Below are 24,425 nucleotides of genomic sequence, written 5' to 3' on the forward strand. Positions count from 1 at the left end.
GAACATAGAAAATGAAATACCAATTGAAAGAATTTATAGACTACCTCCAGATAAAAAACTAAGCCTGTAAACTCTAAGACATATAGTGGTTAAATTTAATAATTCACTTCAGAAACAACTTCTGCACCCATTGGGAGGAAGAAAGACCTTCAAATTCAAAGGTAAGGAAATATGACCAATACAAGACTATTTTGCACCCACCAGAAAATGTAGGAAGGAATGGAATAATGTGTTTTGAGAGCATTTGAAGCTGAGGATGCTGCCCAAGGAAACTTACCCTGAAAATCTGAGCCTAACCATTAATGAAAAACAGATGGCATTCAATAATAAAAAGGCATTTGAAACATTCTTAGAAAGAAAACCATGTCTGAAGAGATAATTTGCTTCTCAAACACCTTAGACAACAGAAATTCAGTAATAAATAAATTCAGCAGACGAGGACAGCAACAGAGTTAACAGCAGGGACACCAGTAAGAGATTTCTTTCTAAATGTACTCCAAGAGTACATAGTTGGAGTGAAAAGGTGGGCTTGGGGTAACATGGACAGAATCTGGTAACATCCTACCAATAGGTGAATTGATAATTTTTAGGGCTAAATTACAAAATGGGAAGGTAAATGAAAGGAAGAAAAAGAGCAGGAGGGAATACATGATGTACACAGGTCAAATCAAGGTCTACCAGTGAGGTGAAGACCCTGTGGGACCCTGTGGTCTCAGGAAGAGAACAAGTAGGGGAGTGAGGGACAAGGAGAGGAGAAGGACTGAAAGGGGAAGGAAGAAGGAGGAAGGCCTTACTTTGTTAGTAGGAGGGGATTCCATCGATGACTCCTATGGGGGAAGAGAAATGTTCTATGAAGGAAGATGGGGACCTTGTGTTGGATGTGGACAGGGGGATTTAGTGCTTGAAATTATTGCTTGTCTTACATCAGGAGGGGAGAGTTGCAACTCCTGAGTACTACTGACACCTGGGAGATTAGGAGGGTATGGGAGCAGGCAGGAGATTTTGAGGCAAAAGGAGAAAAGAAGGGGGAAGGTATAGATCAGTGGTAGACTGCATAATCAGGGATATGGTAGTGGTGATGTGAATCCTACCATGGAACAGTCTCTTCTCTGCTACCTGCAGGAATAGGGTTTGTTCTGGGAATGAGGCAGAACAAAAAAGGAGAATCCATGGAGCAGACTCTACAAGCCAATGGCAAAAACTGCCCAGAAAGGCGAGCCCAAAATAGATACTGTGGAAGTTTTGATTCTATGAGTATTACAGAGAATTGAGAGACTAGACTAGGTCATTATAGGGGTCAAGAACCATAGAATGAGTAAACAGAAAGAGAGTCTAGAGCAGGCAGAAAGAGAGCATGGATAATAAAGAAAATAAGTTTCCCTCTCTGAAAAGGGGTGCAAAAAAATGGAATTTAAAAAGCTAATGAATAGGATTAATTGAAGGGGAGGAGAGGAAGGAGAGATCTACTTTAACTGAGAGGAAAAAGGGGAGGGAGGAATTTAATAACTAGATAAAAGCATGAAAGAATAAAAAGAACTTATAAGAAAAACCCCTGAGGAAAACTTTGAAACATAAGCAAAACCTTATTAGTTAATAGGTAAGGAGTGAAGGGGAAAACCATTGGGAAGAGGACCACTTTGAAAAAGAGCAAGCTAAAGAAACTGAAGGAAAATAGTACTGTGTTTATAGCAGAAGAGAGGGAAAATCGTAACTTGAGAAAATCTAATATTATAGACAAATGGAGGAAAATATAAACCCCTCATAACTAAATGTAAGTGGATTAAACAATGTAATAAAATGAAAAAGAGCGATAGATTAGAACACAAAATCCTACAATCTCTTACTTACATGAAATGCATTAAAAAAAGAAAACTAAAGACATGCAAATAAATATACAAAAAAAAGGAGGCTAGAAAACAATTTACCATGCATCAAGTGAATCCAAAGAATTGAAGAGGACAGGGAGTGAACTGAGATGGAGGGCACAAGTAGAGAGAGAGGTTAACCTAGGTCAGAAGGACCCTCAGGATGGCCCTCTATTTTCTGAAGGTGGAATCCAGGATGAGAGAATGGATGGTTTTGAAGTATAGAGGAGAGAAGATGAAGGAGCTCAAGATGGATGCTTTTTTTTAATATTCTCAACAAAACAGAAGATAAAATCATCCACTGATCAACCACAGAAGCTTCTATTTGGGAAGTGATTGGATTAGCTGATTCCTAAGCTTCCTTCTAGCTTTCAATTGACGGTTCTATCCCTCTTCTGTAAATGGAATGAGCTGGCCGCTTTTGTTATTTTTAGCCTCGTATCATAACTTGTCCATACTGGTAGTGTGGGAAACTAGAGTTTAGATATCCAGTGACAGAAGGTAAGAGAGCAACAGTAAAAATAAACGTTAAAAAACAAACAAACAAATAAATGGGGTTTGTGGCAAGCAGTGAATGCTAACTGTAAAGAAATAAAACAAAACAGCTAGTATTTAAGTAGCAGGCAACTCTGCTGAGAAGATTGTGAACAATAGCACTGGACTGGTAGAAATCAGCAGAATCTGTATAACATGTGGCCACCAGGTGGCCATGATATGTTGGTGGGGACTACTGTCCTCTGCAATGAGGCCCTCACTACAATTTCACATGTGTTTAGTGTTTTACAGTTTACAGAAGCACCTTTACTACAAGAACCCTTGCAGGTAGGTAATATAATTGTTATTATCCCCATTTTGTACATGAGGAAACTGAGGTGCAGAAAGCACACATGATTTGCCCAGGATCACATGACTACTAAGTGGCAGAGCTGAGTATTGTTGTCATTATTTTTTCTGATTCTTATCGCTGATAAATAGAGATGTGATAATTTCTGGACATTTGTTGATATCTCACTATTTTACCTTAGTTTTCTATTAATTCAATATTCTTAATATTAAATAATCCTATATTCTTGGTAGAAATTTCACTTGGCCATGATGAATCATTATTTATATATTGGCTCATTCTATTTTCCAGTAATTTATTTCATAGTTTCACACTGGTATTTAAATCTTCATTAATGGTACTGTTCTGTGGGTTACATTCATTGCCTTATTGTTCCCTGGTTTGGGAACCAGAATCATGATTATCTCATAGGAAGAACTGAGTAGAGCATCATCATGTTCTACTTTTGAAAATATAGCTTATATATCACTGAGATCACTTAGATACATGATATATTACACTCTGAAGTCTATCTAGTTCTAGTGACTTTATATGGTAGTGGTTTATTTGGTTCCTTTTTCTGATGTTGGTTTGTTCTACTTTTGAAGTTCCACTTTGACTTTAACTCTTCCCAAAATGGTATGTCTATGCACAAAACCCTCCTTAGAATCTCTCTCCCAGAGCTGGAAGAGAACAATGCTGTCTGTCTGGGGCTACCATTACCAGAATTCATGAAGTTAGTTTTCAATTCCTTTCCCTGCAGAGGAAAGTATGAACTCCCAATTAGACTCTAGAACATACTCCTTCCTCATCCCTATCTTAAAATCCCTATCTTCCTTCAAAGCTTAATTCAGGTACCACCTCCTACCTGAGGCCTTTCCTGTAACTCCCGGTTTCCCACCCCTCCTAAAATTGCTTTATGATTATCTTGTACACATTTTATATGTTCTTACATGTGTACTTTCTCAAATAGAATACACATTCTTTAAAGGAAGGCGCTGTTTCATTTTCATTTTTATATCCCCAGTATTTAACATAAGTGCCTGAAACACCATGTTTAACAAATGATTGTTCAATTGATATTAAATTAATATAATTCTGGGGTAAAATTCAAGTTCCTTTAATTTTTTTAATGATGTATAGCACAGGTGTAGACTGTACTTGGTGAGCATTCCAGACAATACTCAAGGTGTGCAATAGCAATAATAGCCCTCATCATCTCCTTTTTGCCTCCTATAATCCACAGACAGGATGGCACATTTCTATTAACCAGCAAGGTAGTGTAGTTTATATTTTGCCAACCAGATGGCACTCTACCTCATCATCTCAGAGGTCTTAGAAAGGTCCCTTTGACACTTTTGTGAAAGATTCTTTCATTTTTTCTGCGAATGCGCAGTCAGCACTATACCAACAACCTACAGGTCACAGGGAACCAGGCAAAGAGTACCTTTACTGTTTTGTTTTTATATTTGTATTTATAATGAAAGATGAAAAGGTTTTGTATTTATAATGAAAGATGAAAAGGAAAATATTGTCCTAAAATACTGACTATAGATTCTATGGCTCATCATTCCCATACTCCACCTCTCCCAATCTGAAAAATTTTCTAGCTCAATTTCAACCATCTATATTTAAATGGCAATCAACTTTATATAGCCACAATTTATTTACATAAAAAGATGTTTAATCTGCAAATATTGCAAAGAAGCTTCCCTCACAGAGCACTTTGCCCAGTCATCCCCCCCCCAAAAAAAACATCTTTTGTAAACTTCTTCCATTATTTCCCCTTTGCATGTCAAAGGGAAGATTCCAATGTACTCATCTTCCTTTCCCCATATATTCTGAGAAAGATCAAGGGAAAAGATCCACCTAAAACCCACCAAAGTCATCTCTGCAAGTCAGGGAGAAACAAGAATAGTAGCAAGGGGTTGTATTGGTCACTCATTACAAGCTTACAAAGATGTTTTAAGAAAATGCCTTTCTCCCCAGCTACTCCAGCCTCATCACTACTCACTATGGTCTCCAGACTGGCTCCTTTGGCTAATTAGGTCCTGTGTGACTCAGTTTGGGGTATCTTGATAAATGCTGGCTCTCTTCTTGGTTTCCCCTTTTTGGTAAAGCTCTGGGGTTTAACAGTATATTTGTGTGAGTTGAATCTGACATTTCTTTCTGAAGGTGTCTATTGGAATAATAGATGGAATAAACTAATTCAGTCTGTTCCTGGACTTTACTACTTCAGTAAAATTTTCTTATTTGTTTATTGGTGGTTAGACTTCTTTTCTTTGCATTTTTCAGATGACTCTTGCACTTTTCCTCTGAGTTCTTACTTCTGGTTCTGTCATTTTTGCATTTAATTTTTTTTTAATATTTTATTGATGCTTAAAAAAAAGATTGCTTTTACCTTACAGTACCTTCTTTCCACTTTCAGTAGAAACTAGAAACATAGGCAAAACAAACTGGGACATTGACCATGCTTAATAGCATATGACTCATTCTGAAATTGTAATCCACAACCTCTGTAATGAAAGGAGAAAAATAAGTTAGACATCAGTTCTCTGGACTAGGCTCGTCATTGCATTGATCTAAATATTAATGCCTTCTGGTGTTATTTACATCATTGTGGTCATTATGTGCATTTTGTTCTTAGTTCTACTTAATTTGTTCATATCAATAAATTTTTCAAATTTTCTCTGATTTCCCCAGATTCATTGTTTGTTAGAGTATACTTCTTTAATATTCCAAGGCATCCATATTCAATAATTTCTTCATTTATTTCCCAATCACTCAACATGCATTAAGTATGTACTGTAAACTAGTCACTGGGCTAAGTTGTTATTTAGCCATTTCTTGTCTGACTTTATTGACATTTATGTCTGACTCTTGTGACCCCATTTGGGGTTTTCTTGGCAAAGATAATGGAGTGATTTGCCATTTCCTTCTCCAGTTCATTTTACAGATGAAGAAACTGAGGCAAACTGGGTTAAGTGACTTGCCCATGGTCATGCTTAAGTGTCTGAGGCTGGATTTAAACTCAGTTCTTCCTGATTCCAGACTCAGTGCTCTATCCATCGAGCCACCTACCTGGCCCTAGGGATACAAAGACATAAGTAATATATTCCTTGCCCTCAAGGAATTTATAGTCTATTGAGAAGATGCAATATGTCTGTATATAAGTATATAGAAATTTTTAAAAATTTTGCTGAATTAGAAAAGATAATAAAATTCATTTGGAAAAACAAAAAGTCAAGAATATGAAAGGAAATAATAAAAAAAATGTAAAGGAAGGAGGTTTAGCAGTACCAGATCTTAAACTATATTAAAGGTAGTGATTATCAAAACTATCTGGTACTGGCTAAGAAATAGAAAAGTAGGTAAATAGAATAAAGTAGACATATAATTTACAGTGGCAAATAAACATAATAAGCTTATATTTGACAAATATAAAGACTTAAGGTTTTGGGATAAGAATTCATTAATTGGCAAAAAAAAATAAAATTGTTAGGAAAACTGGAAAGCAGTATGGCAGAAATGAGACATAGACCAATATCTTACACTATTTAACAAGATAAAGTTAAAATGAATACATGACCTAGATATAGAGATTTTACAAGAAAATTAGAAGAACACAGAACACATTACTTATCAGACTTATGGATAGGTGAACAATTTATGAATAAACAAGAGACAGAGAGTAGAATTTGGTGTAAAATGAATAATTTGGATTATATTAACCTTAAAAAGTTTTGTACAAATAAAAGGCATGTAACCAAGATCAGAAAGAAAACAGAAAATTGGGAGGAAATTTTATAGACAGTTTATGAGATAAAAGTATCATCTAAAATACATAAAGAACTTTGTCACATCTATAAGAATATGAGTCATTACCCAATAGATAAATGATAAGAGGATACGAACAGTTTTCTGATGAAGAAAACAAAACAATTTATAGTCGTATGAAAAAATGCTCTAAATCATTATTGATTAAAAAAACGCAAATTAAAACAACCTTGAGATATCATTTAACACCAACCAGATTGGCTAATATGATAGAAAGGAAAAGTGACAAATGTTGGAGGGGATGCAGAAAAATTGGGACACTAATTCATTGTTGATGGAATTGTGAATTGATCCAACCATTTTGGAGAGTAATCTGGAATTATGCTCAAAGAGGCATAATTGACCCTTTGACTCAGCAATAACACTCCTTGGTCTATTTCCAAAGATAATTAGGAAAAAAGAAACAAAAAACCCTAGATGTTCTAAGATGTTTATAGCAGCTTTTTTTGTGGTGGCAAATAACAGGAAATTGCAAGGATGCCCATCAATTAGAGAACAGCTGAACAAGTTGTGGTACATGATTGTGGTGGAATGCTGCTGTGCTATAAGAAATGATGAGCTCAGTGATTTTAGAAAAGCATGGAAAGATTTGCACAAAATAACGAAGAGTGAAATGAGCATAACCAAGAGACCTCTGTATACAGTAACAGCAATATTGTTTTAAGAACAACTTTGAGTGAATAAGTTATTTTGTCTATTATAAATATCCAAATTAGCTATACAGGATATATGAAGAAAAACACTATCTGTATTTAGAGAAAGAACTGATAAACAGAAGTATGTATAGAATAATTATATATATGTATATATATTTGTGTCTAATGGTACCCCCCCAATGGGGGGGGACAAAAAAAGAAATTTACATGATAATTTTGTTGCATATTTAAAAGTAATAACAAGTTGTGCGTAGTAGATTTGCAGTTTTGTGTGCAACCATCTTTGTTATTGTACTGTTATAGAAATGCTTGTTTTATTCCACAAATTAAAAATAAAACTTAGTGAAAAATTAAATAAAAGGTGATTTTGAGCAAGAAGGCACTAGCAGCTAAGTGGGAGAGGGAAGAAGATCATGAAAGACTTCATATAGAAGATAGCTCTTCAAAAGAAGAAGAAGAAGAAGAAGAAGAAGAAGATGGCTCCTCAGCTGACTTTGGGGTTTTTTTTCTCCAGATAACAAGTATTCTATTTATTTATTTGGAAGAGAATTTTATAATTAATTTATTTCTTTTTAGCATTCAACATTCACTTCCACAAGATTTTGAGTTCCAAATTTTCTCCCCATCTCTCCCCTCTCCCCACCCCAAGATGTCATGAATTCTAAATACCCCTTCCTGCACTGTATCCTCCCTTCTATCACACACCCCCCCGCCTTCTCTTATCCCCTTCCCCTTCTATTTTCCTATAGGGCAAGATAGATTTCTATGCCCCATTGCCTGTATATCTTATTTCCTAGTTGCATGTAAAAACAAATTTTGACATTTGTTTTTAAAACTGAGTTCCAAATTCTCTCCCTTTATCCCTCCCCATCCACCCTCATTGAGAAGGTAAGCAATTTGATATAGGTTATGCATGTGTAGTCATGCAAAACACTTCCATAAAGTTGTGAAATACTAACTATAATTACCTCTATCCCATCCTGCTCTCCCATTTATTATATTCTCTTCTTTGACCCTCCTCAAAAGTGTTCAATTCTGATTACCCCCTCCCCCAAACTAACCTACCCTCCCTTTTATCATTCCCTCTTATCTTTCCCTCCCTATTTTCCTGTAGGATAAGATAGATTTCCATTCCCAGTTGAGGGTGTATGTTATTCCCTCCTTAAGCCAAATCCAATGAGTAACATTCATTCATTCCCTCTCACCTCCCTTCTCTTCCCCTCCACTGAAAAAGCTTTTTCTTGCTTCTTTTATGTGAAATGATTTACCCCATTTTATCTCTTCCTTTCTCCTCCTCCCAGTACAATTCTCTCTCACCCCTTAATTTTATTTTTTACATATCATCCCTTCATATTCAACTCATTCTGTGCCCCTCTGTGTGTGTGTGCGTGTGTGTGTGTGTGTGTGTGTATGTATTCCCTCCAACTACCCTAATACTAAGAAAGGTCTCATGAGTTACAAATATTATCTTTCCATGTATGAATGTAAACAGTTCAACTTTAATAAGTTTCTTATGATTTCTCTTTCGTGATTACCTTTTCATGCTTCTTTTGAGTCTTGTATTTGAAAATCGGATTTTCTATTCAGTTCTGATCTTTTTATCAAGAATGCTTGAAAGTTCTCTATTTTGTTGAATATCCATTTTCTTTCCTTGAAAAATTATACTCAATTTTGCTGAGTAGGTGATTCTTGGTTTTAATCCTAGCCCCTTTGACCTCAGGAGTATCATACTCCAAGCCCTCCGATCCCTTAATGTAGAAGCTGCTAAATCTTATGTTATTCTGATTGTGTTTCCATGATATTTGAATTGCTTCTTTCTGCCTGCTTGTAATATTTTCTCCTTGACCTGGCATCCTAGGAATTTTCCTCTGGGGATCTCTTCAGGAGGTGATCAGTGGATTCTTTCAATTTCTATTTTGCGCTCTGGTTCTAGAATATTAGGGCAGTTTTCCTTTGCAATTTCTTGAAAGATGATGTCTACGCTCTTTTTTTTAATCATGGTTTTCAGGTATTCCAATAAGTTTTAAATTATCTCTCCTGGATCTATTTTCTAGGTCAGTTGTTTTTCCAATGAGATATTTCACATTGTCTTCATTTTTTTTATTCTTTTGGTTTTATTTTATAATTTCTTGATTTCTCAAAAAGTCATTAACTTCCATTTGTTCCATTCTAATTTTTAAGGAATTATTTTCCTCAGTGAGCTGTTGGACCTCCTTTTCCATTTGGCCAATTCTGCTTTTTAAGGCATTCTTCTTCTCATTGGTTTTTTTGGACCTCTTTTGCCATTTGGGTTAGGCCACTTTTTAAGGTATTATTTTCTTCAGTACTTGTTTGGGTCTCCTTTAGCAAGCTGTTGACTCATTTTTCATGGTTTTCTTGCATCACTCTCATTTCTCTTCCCAATTTTTCCTTTACTTCTCTTACTTGCTTTTTAAAATCCTTTTTTGAGCTCTTCCATGGCCTGAGACTGATTCATATTTTCTTGGAAGCTTTGGATGTAGGGGTTTTGACTTTGTTGTCTTCCTCTGGTTGTACGTTTTGATCTTCTTTGTCACCAAAGTAAGATTCTATAGTCTGAGGTTTTTTTATCCTGTTTGCTCATGTTCCCAGCCAATTACTTGACTTTTAAACTCTTTGTTAAGGTAGGGCTCTGCTTCCAGTGTGGAGAATGTACTGTCCCAAGCTTTAGGGGTTTTGTGCAGCTGTTTTCAGAGGTACTTCTAGGGACCTGTAAATTGTCAGTTCTTCCAAGGGTGATTGAAGGAGAGGTGTTTACTCCTTTCCTGGCTTGTGCTCTGGTCTATGAGTGACCACAAGCACTCTTTTCTGCCTTGGAACTGTGAGGAGGATTACCTTTGCACTGCTGCCACAAGCTCTGCCATGCCAGCACTCCTCCTCACCCCAGGACCACCACCCAGAACTGTGACCCAGATCCAAACACAGGCAAAGCAAGAGAATCCTGCCTCAGCACCAGCAAAGAGATCCTTGCAATCCTCCTCTGATCAGCTGCTTGATACCCCCACCATCTGTGGGCTGAGAGCTCTGGAAGCAACCTCTATCACTGTGGCCACCACCCTAGGGCTGCGCTAGGGCCAGAGCTGGGCCATGCTCTTCTCACCCAGGTCAGACAGACCTTTCTCACTGACCTTCTAAGTTGTCTCTGGCGTTTGTGGGTTGAGAAGATGGAAACCACCAGAGGTCCTCTTGATTCAGTCCCCTGAAGTCTGTTTCTGGCCTGCTGGGGCCCCTTCTATACCAGCATGGCCTGCAGTAGACTGTGCTACTCTCCCAGCCTGGCTCAACAGATCTTTCCCATTGACCGTCCAGGTTGTGTTGGGCTGGAAATTTGTTTCACTCTGTTTTTTTGTGGGTTCTGCTGCTCTAGAATTTGTATAGAGTCATTTTTACAGGTATTTGGAGGGGTTTGGGGGAGAGCTCAAGCAAGTCACTGCTTTTACTCCACCATCTTGGCTCTGCTCAGCTCCTCAGGTGATTTTGAAGGAAACTAGACATTCTGAAAAAAGGCTACTAGATATACGCTCTACTAGGTGTGTCTTCCTGGAAATTCTTCTATCTTTCTGGATAATTGTTTAAAAAAAGTTTAATAAACTTAAATCCTTATTAAGGGTGTGGCTCAGAAGCCCTCTTCTCCCTCCCTTCCTCCCCCCACCACATTTGTACTAGAAAAAAAAGACAAATTGCATTTGCAAAACCTCCATAATGTAAATTTCCTTCCTGTTCTTTCTTCATCAGAACAAAAATAGGTCCTTCTAAAACACACTGTATGGGCACCTCCTCACTCACTTTTCAAAGAATTCTTTTTATAAAGTTTCTTTATAGCATATTACTTATGACAAATAAATAACATATTTCTTGATACTTGTAACACTTCAATAATTCGTTAGATCCACTGGTGAAGATTGCTGCTCATCTGTGCTTTGCCTCATCCTCCTGTTCCCATGGCTCCTCCCTGCCCCGCTTTTGCACCACCTACTTTGATACATGTGTTTCTACCTGGGACCATAATTTAAGGAACTGGCTAGGTCATCTGGGCTCATTTCTCACCCAAATCCATTCCTGACTCTCCAGATTTTTCCACCTTGCCCTGCACAGAAAGGTGGGGGTGAGGCTGGGTTGCTCCCATCTTCCACCTTTTTTTGATGTGCTGTTTTCCTCCATTTATATCTAAGCTCCTTGGGGGCTTTATATATATATATGTTTGTTTATTTATATTTTCTTTATTTATTGTATTTGTATTTCCAGCATTTAACATAGTGTCTGGCACATAGTAAGCACTAAATAAATGCTTCATTTATCCATCTGTTTGATTGTTATTCATGGTTTTCTTTCCTTATGAGTTGCCTCCCCCAATAAGAGTATGAGTTCCTAGAGAGCTGAGATATTTTCACTTTTCTATTTGTGTCCCCAGAACTTAGCACAGCACTTGGCACATAGTGAGCACTTAATAAATATTTTCTATTCCATTCCATTCCCTCAGTCTGTGAACCTGTTATCTCTTCTTCTCTCTACATAATTCACCCACTTTTTTTCTGTTCATACATATCCTCAGTGATGGTTTTATACAATTTCTTATTCTCCTGTCATCATTGTTAATATGTCACTTGCTTATATTTACTTTATGATAAATACTGAGAATGCTCCATGTACATTTGTGTTTCTAATTCCACATGCAAATGCTCATGAAAGTAAAGTACAATCAGCACTGCTGTATGCAGGTACATCTTCCTCAATACCGTAAAAGAAAATCATGTTAAATAAAATAATCATATTTAAAACCCACCGTAGCTATTTCTCTTGTTGGAAACAAATGCAAAGGCATAAACACTAAGTTCACAGACAATTTCTCACAACTGCGCAGCTAGGTAGTGCACTGGATAGAGCACTGGGCTTGGAATCAAGAAGACTCATCTTTATGAGTTCAAATCCAGCCTCAGACACTTACTAGCTATGTGATCCTGGGCGAGTCACTTAACCTTGTTTGCCTCAGTTTCCTCATCTGTAAAAATGAGCTGGAGAAGGAAACGGTAAACTGCATTAGTATCTCTGCCAAGAAAACCCCAAATCAAGTCACAAAGAGTTGGATGTGACTAAAACGACCAAATAACATTTTTTCATACCTATATTATACCTCTTTAAATGATAAGATCTTTGAAAACAGTTCTCTAACTTAACTTTAGTCTAACTTTAACTTTATAATAACAGAGAGTGCTAATATTGTCTCCTCTGTTTCTTTAACCTTCCTTCTTCCACAGGAGATTTATCTTGTTGATCCTTTCTCCATAACATATCTAGCATCTCTGCCCTTATCTCCACTTCCATGACCGCTATACTAGGGCAAGTCCTCATTAACTCTCACATAAAATGTTGCAATAGCCTACTAATGTGTTTCTAGCCTTCAGGTCAGCTCTATTTCCAATCCATCCTCCACAGAGTTGCCAAAATAATCTTAAAGCATGAGTCTCATCATACCATCCTTTTATGCAAGATCTTTCCATTTCCCTCTATAACTTCTAGAAAACAATGACAATCAACACATGCCACCTTCACCAAACAATAAACAATAACACTTTCTCATCTTGGTATTTAAATTCTTTCACAATCTAGCTCTATCCTATTTATTTCATAGCTAGGTGACACAGTGGAGAGAGTATTTGGCCTGGAGTCAGGAAGACGAGTTCAAATCCAGGAACTTCTTAGCTGTGAACCTCTAGGTAAGTCATTTAACCTCTGTCTGTCTCAGTTTTCTCAATTATAAAGTGAGGATAATAATAGCACCTGCCTTCCATGGTTGTTGTGATGATCAAATGAGATTATATTCCCGAAGTGCTTAGCACAATGCGTGGTACAAAGTAGGTGCTTAATAAATGGTTATTTTCCTCATTGGTTACCACACTCTCCATGTTCCAGTCAAACTGATCTACTTGCTAGTCCTTGAACTTGGAATTCCATTTTTTGGTATCCATATCTTTGTATAGAATGTCCCACATCCCTAGAATTCACTTCTTTCTGCCTTTTGTCTCTTAGAATCCTTGGCTCCCTTCAAAGCTCAGCTCATTTGCCATTTCCTCTTTAAATCCTTTTCTAAGCCTCCTAGATGTTAGTGTTCTTTCTGTCCTCAAATAATAATCTGGATAATTATCTTATTACATGTTGTACCATTTGAGTGATAAGTAAACTCCTTGGGTACAGGGACTGTTGTTAATTTTTTCATTGCATTCTGAGAAATCCCACAATGCATTGCACACGGGAGGCAGTGAATAAATGCTATAATTGAATGTCAATGTAGTATATACAGTTTCCTAATCACGTTGCAGGAGGTAGCTAGGTGGCTCAGTAGATAGAGCCCTGAGCCTAAAGTCAGGAAAACCTGAGTTCAAATCCAGCCTCAGACACTTACTAGCTGTGTAACCCTGGGCAAGTCACTTCCCCCTGTTTGCCTCAGTTTCCTCATCTGTACAATGAGCTGGAGAAGGAAATGACAAATCGCTCCAGTATCTTTGCCAAGAAAACCCCAAATGGGGTCAAGAAGTGGCAGACATGGCTGAGCAACAAGTAATGGCTCAGATTCCAGGGCACTCTCCCTTGCACTATCACCTCTGCTGTGAATGAGGGGAAGATTAGCCCCATCTCCCGCTATTAGACTCTCTCTCTTTCTTTCTTCTACCCACCCACCCCAACTCCACTACCACATGAAGAAGAACCTCTTGCGGTCACTGAGGGCACAAAGGAAACAACAAACACATCCTGTTCAGCAGCGGTTTCTACAAACAAAGACAGGAGCGAAGAGTCCTTATAGACTCTGCTTGAGTATTCCTGGAAGATCTCATTTTCCCCAGTTATGTTTGTGCATCAAGTACATTGTGCCATTTTCAGGATGTCTTTCTTCTCTCGTGAAACTAAATAGAATCAAACCACGCCTTTATTGATCTCCTACTCTGCATGCTAAGCCTGAGGATCTAAGCATTTTCCTCACGAGTGTACCTCTCTTGGAAATTTCTCTATATTAACTTTCTCTAGATGGCTGAAGGAGAATTAAATCAACTTCAAAATTACAAGTATGGAAAATATTTGCAGAGGGTGTCATCACCATCATCATCTTTACCATTACCCATGATTCTTTTGATGTTTTCTAGGTACATAGCCTTGTATCTGGGCTTTTCATAATATATTCTATTCTTTCATTATTTGTGGGAGGACACAGTGAAAAGCATACTAAACAGATAATATGTTGATAGTCACTTGGGATGTGATTTTTAGATCTAGCTTTAAGTTCTGAGAAATGTAGTTCATGGTGCCATGTATTTGAGAGCTGGAAGAAACAGAAATCATCTGGTACCACCTCCGGTTGTAAGATGAGTTTTTGATCTGGACAGCTCTCAATTTGATTCACTCCAACTTTGCAACCAGGCTATCAAGCAAAACATAAAGGTCACTAGTCAGTCAATAAGCATTTATTTTTAAAAACATTTTATAACATTTGTTTTTAAAACTTTGAGTTTCAAATTCTCTCCCTTTCTCCCTCCTCACCCCTGCCCCCATTCAGTAAGCATTTATTAAGTGTCTACTATGTGCCAGGCAGTGTGTTAAGCTCAGGGGATACAAGGAAAGGCAAAAGACAGTTTCTGCTCTGAAGGAGTTCACATTCTAATGGGGGAGACAAGATACAAACAACTATGTACAAACAAGATATGGAGGTAGTCACAGAGGGAAGGCACTAAGATTAAGGAGGTTTGGGAGAGGCTTCTTGTAGAAGGTGGGACTTTAGCTGAGACTTGGAGGAAGTCTGAGAAGCTAAGAGGCAGAGATGAGGAGGGAAAGACAGCCAGTGAATGAGGAAGTGGACTATAGGTGTGGAATGTTTTAGATAGAGAGATATACACACACATATGCATATGTAATGTTTTATATATAACCATATATACACATATATATATATATACATACATATACATATACACACATACAGACACACAATAAACTTGTTTGCAACTGGCCTGAGAGAAGAATTCAAGAAGACTGTTCCTGAAACCTAACCTTTTGTTTAAAGGGGAAAATGGAAGAGTAAACTTGAATTCCCTATACAATGGGACAAAGCTAGGATATGATAGATCCCTGGGTGTGGGACATGGCTTGAATTGTGCCTCTTTTGTGGTCATCTAGGGCCATAAAAGGTCCCACTTACATGGGGTTGATGCTCTTCCAAGTTGATGGATGCCAGAAGACCATTTAAGTTGCCACACGCTATCCTATGTAGTACACACATTTTTATATAGAGATGAGAAAGACCATGTCTGTCAAAGGTAAGTGCTATTGTAGCCTTACCATATATCCTTACTATGTTACAGCTAAACAAACCTCCTTTTGTTAACCGTTCAGTAACTTAAGAGTGCCTTATTTTACCCAACATTAAGCCTTTACTAACAGGGTACCAATGTCAGACCTTCCTCCAGTTACAATGTTTCAAATTGTGATTTCAAAATTAATAGAGGCCTTCACCTAATATCTGTCATTCAGGTTTCAATTTTAAGAGGTCTATTATAGTTCAACATTTTTTGTTTGTTTGCTTTTTCTTTTCTGGCCTCATTTTAAATTTTAATTAAAAAAAAACCATCTTTTATGGGTATATATTTTCATTTGAATGTGTTTTGCTTCACTGGCCAGGCTTTTAAGTGGTAGCATTTTTGTTTGTTTGTTTTTTAAAGAATGACTTTGAAAGAAAGTCTTGTCAGTCTGGTTTTAAAGTGATAGCATTCCCTCTCCCCCTCTCCCCCTTGATAGAGGTATTTGGCTCTCCGTTTTATTTTCAGATAGCTTTGCCATAGATGTAATTTGACACAATGATTCCTGGAATTATTCTCTCACTGATTATTTCAGGAAAGCTCTGCTTATTTTCAATATGTTTCTTTTATAATTATTTCTGGAGATATAAAATATACAAATTTAGTAGTATCTCAGTCCAGTTACCAGAGAGATGTTTTAGAGCTAGACAAAATAATAACAAAATTCACTGGGAGGAAAAAATGGTCTAGAAACTCTACGGAAATAATGACATATAAAACTTAAGAATGAAGATGGAAAGGCATGTCTAGACCTCAAATTATAATATAAAGTAGTGGTCATCAAAACTATTTTTAAAGAATAGAAAAGTAGGGGCAGCTAGCTGGCACAGTGGATAGAGCACAGCCCTGAAGTCAGGAGGACCTGAGTTCAAATCCGGCCTCAGATCAAACACTTGACAAGTACTAGCTGTGTGACCTTGGGCAAGTCACTTAACCCTGATTGCCTCATTAAAAAAAAAAAAGAATAGAAAAGTAGATGACCATAACAGACTAGATAAGGAAGAGCTGGAAACAATAGAACTTATAGCCCAGCATTTGATGAACAGGAGAGCCAGTTTGGAGACAGTTTGAATGTTTGGAGAGCATTAATTATTTGAAAAACTACCCATTGTGATAAAAAGTTTTGAAAAAGTGGCAAAACAGTTGGAAATTAAGTTTAGATAAAAAGATTATACCACACACCCCAATAAGCTCAAAATGCATAGAAGACCTGAATATTAAAAGGTTATACCACAAACAAAAGAAAAATTAAAGGAGATCAAGATGAGGTACCTTTCACACCTATGGTCAGAGAGAGTTTTGAACCAAACATGGGCCAGAGACCATCACAAAAAACAAAATAGATCATTTTTATTAAGGGAAACGAAAAAAAAATTTGCATGAATAAAATCAATGCAACCAGCACTACAAAGGAGGTTATTTGTTTGGGGGAAATATTTGTATCATTTAATTCTGAAAAGAACATGATATTCAACATAAATAAGGAAATAACAGAAATATATAAGATTAAGTACAATTTCATTAGAATGCAAGCTCCTTGAGCATAGGGATTAATTCATTCTTTGTAATTATATCCCTTTCATCTGACACAGTGCCTGGTACATAGTCGATGCTTAATGTTTATTGATTGATTGATTAATTATCTTATTGCTAAGTGATCAAACACTGAGCAGAAGTGTTCTTAATTATTAACAATAATGTTGCTCCAGATCATTATAATAAGAAAGATACATATCAAAACAATTCTGAGGTTTCACTTTATAATCAGTAAATGGGCATAGATGACAAAAGATAAGGAATTTTCAATATTTAAGGACCTGTACAAAAACAGGCAATTGGCAGACCTATAAATTAGTCCAACAATACTGGAAAACAATTTGGAATTATGCAAAAAAGTGACCAAAAAGTCTATACCATTTGACTCAGAGATCTACTATTAGACATATGCCCCAGGGAGGTATAGGGAAATAAAAGTCCCATATACACAAAAATATTCATTATAGCACTATTTTTAGTAGAAAATAACTGTGAGGGAAAAGTAAATGTCTATCGATTGAGAAATGTCTAGACAAATTGTGGAACATGAATTTAATAAAATATTATTGTGCCATGTGCCACTGTATATGAAGAATTCAGAAAAGCATGGCAAGAGTTGTATGAACAGATGCAGAATGAAGAGCACAGAAGCAATAAAAAATATAGGCAGTGAGTACAAAATGTAAATGCATAAAACAAAAAATAAAACTGAAGGCCATGAAATTATTAGTGACTAAACTTGGCCCCAAAGATAAGATAAGAAAATGTTCCTAGGTGATGAGTGATTTATGCTTCTGGATTTTTTTATGGGCTCCTGTGTATCCTTAGCCCCATGATTTTTCTGTGAAAGCTGTTCCAAGTCCAATACCTATATTGTACTCTGAGGGCCAGTAAACAATTTGGAAACTCTGTTATCCATTTATCCATTTTATTTTCAGATAGCTTTGTCACAGATTTAATTTGGCACAGTGATTCCTAGAACTATCCTCCCATTGATCATTCCAGGAAAACTCTGCTTATTTTCAATATTTTTCTTTTATAATTCTTTTATTTCTAGAGTTGTAAAATTTATAAATTTAATAGTATCTCAATCAAGTTATTAGAGAGATATTTTTTAGCCCTAGATAAAATAATAACAAAATTCACTGGGGAAAAATGCTCTAGAATATCTATGGAAATAAAGAAATATAAAACTTAGGAAAAATGACTATACTTAAGTTTTATTTTAGATATTTTTCAAAGTTAGCTCTAAGTACAAAGTACTAAGTACAAAGGAACAAAGAACCAAAGAGAAAACTGACCACCTTGCTATATGAATTGTATACAAATAATATGGACAACTATAAATGTTATATAATATGTCAGTCCATAAACATTTAATAAGCTCCTTACTCTTAAATAGAAAACTAAGACATATAGCCCCAGTTTATATGCATTTTTAATCCTCAAAAACACAGTCAGCATTTACCCTGAGTACTAGTTACTCAATTTGCATGCCACCTATGTGTCACTTATCAAATGATGTTTGCTATTTAATTCTTCCTGATTGCAATCTTTCAATTGTAGCACCTCCATCTGATGAATAAGGAAACTCTGGACCAGAAAAGTTGAGCAACTTCTTTTGTCTGTGAACTTCTAGGAAAATGATAACATATCAGTAGCTTGGAACAGAAACTATGATTAACTATCAAACTACTTACCTATTTGCATGTCTTTCATGATAATTTTGGGAAAAGACTATTTCAAAAGGATATCTGTAAATTATAATTTAGTATCTTATATCAATATTATTAAACTTCTCAGTTATTGTTAATAACTCAGAGCATTTGTCATGTTATTGCCAAGTCAAATCATTGCAGAAAAATATTTTCTCTAACATGTAATATTAATGCAGCACATTAATTGTGCGTACGTTTTGTGAATGACTCAATTTATGATCTTGTTTTGAACCTGGCATTGAATAGTGAGCAAGAGATTTCACAAGCTCATTTGTTTCTTGGTTAAACGGTTAATGCCTCGCTTTTCTGGACACATAACAACCATATTATTTGAGTAATTTTTAATGCATAAAAACCCATTGGTGGTTCAAAAATGGTTTTAAGAATTATAGTAGTCCTAGAGGATCAACTAAAAAACTAGTTGAAATAATTAACAACTTTAGCAAAGTTGCAGGATATAAAATATACCCATATAAATCATCAGCATTTCTATAAATTACCAACAAAGTCCAGCAGCAAGAAATAGAAAGAGAAATTCTATTTAAAATAACTATAGACAATATAAAATACCTGGGAGACTACTTTCTAAGACAAACCCAGTAACTATATGAGGACTTACAAAACACTTTTCACACAAATAAAGTCAGATCTAAACAACTGGAAAAAATATTAATTTCTCATGGGGAAGCTGAGCCAATACAATAAAAATGACAATCCTGCCTTTTATTCAGTGCCATACCAATCAAACTACCAAAAATTATTTTATAAAGCTAGAAAAAAATAATAACAATATTCATTATAGCATCTCTTTTGTGATGGCTAAGAATGGGACGTTGAGGGGATGCCCATCAATTGGGGCATGGCTGAACAAGTTGTAGTATAAGATTGTAATGGAATATTATTGTGTTATAAAAAATGACAAGCAGAATGGTTCCAGAAAAACCTGGAAAGACTTACATAAACTGATACAAAGAGAAGTAAGCAGAACCAAGAGAACATAATACACAGTAACAGCAATGTCAGAATGAAGAATTATGAATGACTTAGCTATTCTTAGCAATATAATGACCCAAGACAGTCTCAAAGGACTCATGATGAAAAAACACTATCTACTTCAAGAGAAAGAACTGATTTTGTCTGAATACAGACTGAAGCATACTATCTTTCTTTCTCTCTTTCTTTCTTTCCTTGCTTCCTTCTTTTCTTTCCTTCCTTCCTTTTTTCTTCTTTCTTTTCTTTCTTACTTTCAAGACTTATTGAACAAAATGACTAATATGGAAATATTTTGCAAGATTGTATAAATATAACCTATATCAGATTGCTTACCACCTCAAGGATAGGGAAGGGAAGTAAAGGAGATATAGACTTTGGAACACAAAACAAAAAATGTCAAAATTGTTTTTACATATAAGTGGGGGAAAATAAAATATTGTTAAAAAATAAAATTATAGCAGAAGGAAAATCAAATATGATTCATTATATCACCTTCATTGATATGTAAATATCATTATGTTAGAACATAACTACATTATTGTATGAGGGAGGAAATAATTGGAAATAAACTGAGGCAAATGTTTTAAAAGGGCTAAAATTTGAGAACAATTAAATAGAGAATAAAGATTAGAAATAAATTGGAGAACATCTGGATTTTAATGGGCAAGTCTTACAACACAAGACAATAAACATGACTATTTAGCTTAAGTATTAGATTGAATTTATTCATTCAGTAAATATTTGTGAATCACTCATGTGCTGAGTAGATAGAATAATGTGCATTATATGAGAGGCATTGGGGCATGTAGATCGCTGGACATAGAGTTAGAAAGACATGAATTCAAATCCCACCTCTAATTTTAACTTGATGTCCAACAGGGACAAATCATTTAATCTCTGAGCCTCAGGCCACTACCTAATACTAAAATATAGACTGACTGCATCTAGGTAGAAGTAGTTTCCACACTGATGAAACCTTAGATCTTGAACATACTAACACACTCAAGAGGTATACTTGAGATCCTGCTGTGTAATTCCTACTAAAAATTGTTAGATTATGACATCCAGAACTTTATTTATATGAAATGTTTTCTACACTCACCTTCTTCACATTATATGATATGGCTTAACCAAGTCTCTCATCAATGTTCTTACAATTTTTAATTCCAATGCTCTTTGTAATTTTCTAGGTAAATATTGCTCATAATTGTCCATCATCATCCTCTGTAACATATGAATTTATATTCCAAATCAACATTACTCTTGGCTACCATATGTTTCTGTCTGGTATGAGGATCATTCTATTGGAGCAGGGATATAGACAAGGACAGGCCAATCATGGTAAAGAACTGCCCCTATTCTGCTTGATATCTTGCCTCTTCTGTTACCCCCATCTCTGATCTTGAGTCTTTCAGTTCAAATATCCAATAAATGATGTCTGCTTAAGTCATTTCCATTTACATACTTCTCTGTGGATTGAAGAAATGAGAGGGAAGTTGAACATCCTTTAAAATTGTCAACCAAATATATAGTCTATCAGAAATTCTTTCTAATTCATAAATCTGAAATGCGAGCTAATATTATAATTATAGAAAGGGACTGGGCAGCTAGATGGAGCAGTAGATAGAGTGGTAGCTCCAGAACTGAATTGAAATCTGGACTCAGATACTAGCTTTGTGACCCTGGTCAAGTCATTTAACCCTCTTTGCCTCAGTTTCTTCATCTGTAAAATGAGCTGGAGAAGGAAATGCCAAATCACTCCAGTATCCAGTAGAGTTGAGCTGGTTCACCGAGGGGTCAAAATGAGGAAAGAAGGTGAGTGTGACTACTGCAGAGGTGATGGTCGGGGAGATAACTGAAGGGATAAAGATTGGAGGTCACAGAGTAGATGAAGAATAGGGTTTGGTATGAGCAATAAAAGGAAAAAGTAAAATTCTAGAGCTTAACAATGCCAATAAACATAAAATTTTTTAAAAATTTAATCTTTCTCAATGAAAACTTTATTCTCTAGATAATCTCTACTATAACACTACTGTTTTTGAAATATTTCAATAGGATAATAGAATCATTTACCAAATGTTCCCTTATACCCTGTAACAAGCTTCTTGTAAACTCTGGAGGTACTCATACCACAGATAGAGAATCTCTAACTTAGATGACCAGGGAGACTTAGAGATGACTGGAGCCTTAGCCCCCTGGACCAGTCAGGTATGGAAACTGTTTCCTTGTGTTTTCAGAGAAAAAAAAATCCTAGCTTAACCTGCATGGGAGGTGGGGAGCCTTGGTAAATATTGCTCTTACTATAAATGTGTAGGATTGGCAGATAGACTGCCGGGAGTATTTAAACTGGCCACAGTTTTACAGAGTCTTTACACAGGTTGAACTGTTTGCAAAGAGAAATTCAAGCTCAAGTAATCCTCAGATATGGCTACATTTGCCTAGTCCTTGGGAAGCACCTTTGGTGTGGACCAATTTTAGTGTCTCATAGTCTCCACTGTAGTCCTTAGCATAGAGAAGTCTCTGTGATAACAAATATGTATCATAGGTGCTTAATAAACATCAATTGAATGAATGGGTAAGAGCCTTTTTTGTTATTATCGTTAAATAATTTTAAGCTATTCAAAGTACATTATACATATTTTCCCATTTGACACAAAATATACCCAAAGTTACTTATAGTTGGGGACACACAGTACAACTGAGGGAAGGGCTCAATCAAGAGCCTTTTGCAAGGCATAGAAAAACAAACACACAAATCTAATCTCTTTTATCATTCTTCCCAGAGTGACGTATATAGTATTTTTGCTTTCTTGAGATGAAAACACAATCCCAAACACTTCTATTTAGGAATAAGAAACCAGCAGAAACAGACTTCTCATTCTCAAGAGAACTCATCCTAAAGTAGGTGGAACAATATCAGCACCTAGTGGCTATAGGAATTCCATGTGTGTTTGCTAGCTACAAGTGATAGAGAAAGAAAGCAAACAGCTATGTTTGTTCTAAGGATTATACTTTTTTTTCCTTTTTTGGGGGGTAGGGAGTGGTTTGGGGGAATAAGGGTGGGCTTTGTAAGAAAGGAAAGAACTAATGTAAGCTGCGAAAATAAAAAGGGGAAAGGAAAAAATTATTGGAGCATCTTTTAAAGTACACAGAAGGAAGTTAAGAGGGAAACACCAAGAAGTAGGACAGCTTTGAAAGTAATATATTGAATTTATTATGTACTAATATTGTAGTTAATCAATGCAATGCAGTAGTGTAGTTATAAATTCAACATATGGAATTCATGACTTTTTAAAAAGCAAACTTTGTCATAAAAATTCATGGTTTCATATATAAACTTCTGTTTTACTTTACATATAGAAAAGTACTTTTTTTTAGTGTTCTTTAATTTAGCGTTTTAAAAAAAAGTTCACAGGCTGGAGAAAATAGAAATATGAAAACACTTGTAGTAGGATTTGGAGCTTGCTTCCAATAGGCCTTTATCAGCCATCTCAGAGAACATGTGCTGGGGCTTCCCCGGAAACTTCTAGGCACTAAGGGATGGCACAGTATTTAAGCCAACATTGGTTGAGGACCTAAGGCTAGATCTCAATGGATCTTTGGTCACCTAGAATCAGAACAAAAAAAAAAAAAACCCGCAGTAGAAAAGGGCCAACCTCAAGCTTACCTAGCTGACCTTTGCAGTACTTTTATTTTATCCAATGTAAAGGTTTAAAAAAAAAAATCATCATTATGAGCCAGTAGGATGTAAGCTGCTAGGGGCCAGGGACAGCTTGTTTTTTTTTTTTAATATTTTTTTAATATTTGGCACCTAGCATAATGCCTTACATATAAAAGGTGTTTAGGAAATGGTTATTTGGCAGGGAAGGAGAAAGTTCATGGTCCTTTCCCCAATGTCTCTTGGGGTAGGCTAGAGTAGTTCTGATTTGCAGCTGAAGAGAAAAAAAATTAGCTAAAGCCTAGTCTTTCCATTTTAAAGAACAGCTGAATGACTGATCTTTCTTGCTCACTGGCTAGTGAGTGGATTGCTTAGCCATATCAAAATAGTGGCCCTTCAGGGGGGAGGCAAACGTGTCCCTAAAACTTCTAAAGTCTCTACACAGATTCACTTGGATGGCCCCTAGCAGGCAATACCCAAGACAAACTCTTAGTTTTTCCTCTGAGCTAGACATAATTTTATTATAGCCACTTTCTTGTAGAGAAAAAGGTCACTTGGCTCATTCATATGCTTTCATATTTCAAATTGAAATAACAACCAAAGATTGTGAAGCGATGAAAGGGGAAGTAAGCTATCCTAGTTCCTTCCATTGAAATTGTGTAAAGTATTTATAGTAAACTAATTTGCCTTTTATCAGCCTTCTTTTGAAATATTGCTGATTTCCCCCTGAAGGTTTGACCTGTTAAGAAATATGTATCTACCAAGAAAAAATCAGAAGGTAAGTTTCTTGAGGGCAGGGGATGTTATGTTTTTCTCTCTAACGCGGGTGACTAGCAACACAAAGGCATTAATAAATGCTTTGTCGAATATAATTGACTTCAAAGAAGTATATTAAACAAAGATTTTTAATTTGGAATTAGTTACAGTTTGCCCAGGAACAACAGCCACCTGTTTCCCATAGCTTTCTTGGCATCCAGTT

General features: G+C 36.1%; 1 protein-coding gene across 7 annotated transcripts in view; it reads right to left on the minus strand.

The window, feature by feature from the left end:
- Positions 1-5,132: 5,132 nt before the first annotated feature.
- The window catches only part of GPR65 (G protein-coupled receptor 65), a 29,659-nt gene continuing 10,366 nt past the window's right edge, over positions 5,133-24,425 (minus strand). For 3 of the 7 annotated variants that reach the window (XM_027844941.1, XM_027844943.1, XM_027844940.1), the window contains exon 4: positions 18,486-18,712. In XM_027844941.1, coding sequence (XP_027700742.1) covers positions 18,578-18,712 — 135 coding nt within the window. In that variant the 3' untranslated portion in view covers positions 18,486-18,577. Of the gene's footprint in view, positions 5,205-18,485; positions 18,713-20,458; positions 21,258-21,513; positions 21,644-23,063; positions 23,396-24,425 lie in introns of those variants that run through there. The other 4 variants (XM_027844946.1, XM_027844947.1, XM_027844945.1 and 1 more) reach the window with 4 other exon arrangements.

This window comes from Vombatus ursinus, unplaced genomic scaffold (genome assembly GCF_900497805.2).
Source record: "Vombatus ursinus unplaced genomic scaffold, bare-nosed wombat genome assembly UNPS02014945.1, whole genome shotgun sequence".
Classification (NCBI taxonomy): domain Eukaryota; kingdom Metazoa; phylum Chordata; class Mammalia; order Diprotodontia; family Vombatidae; genus Vombatus; species Vombatus ursinus.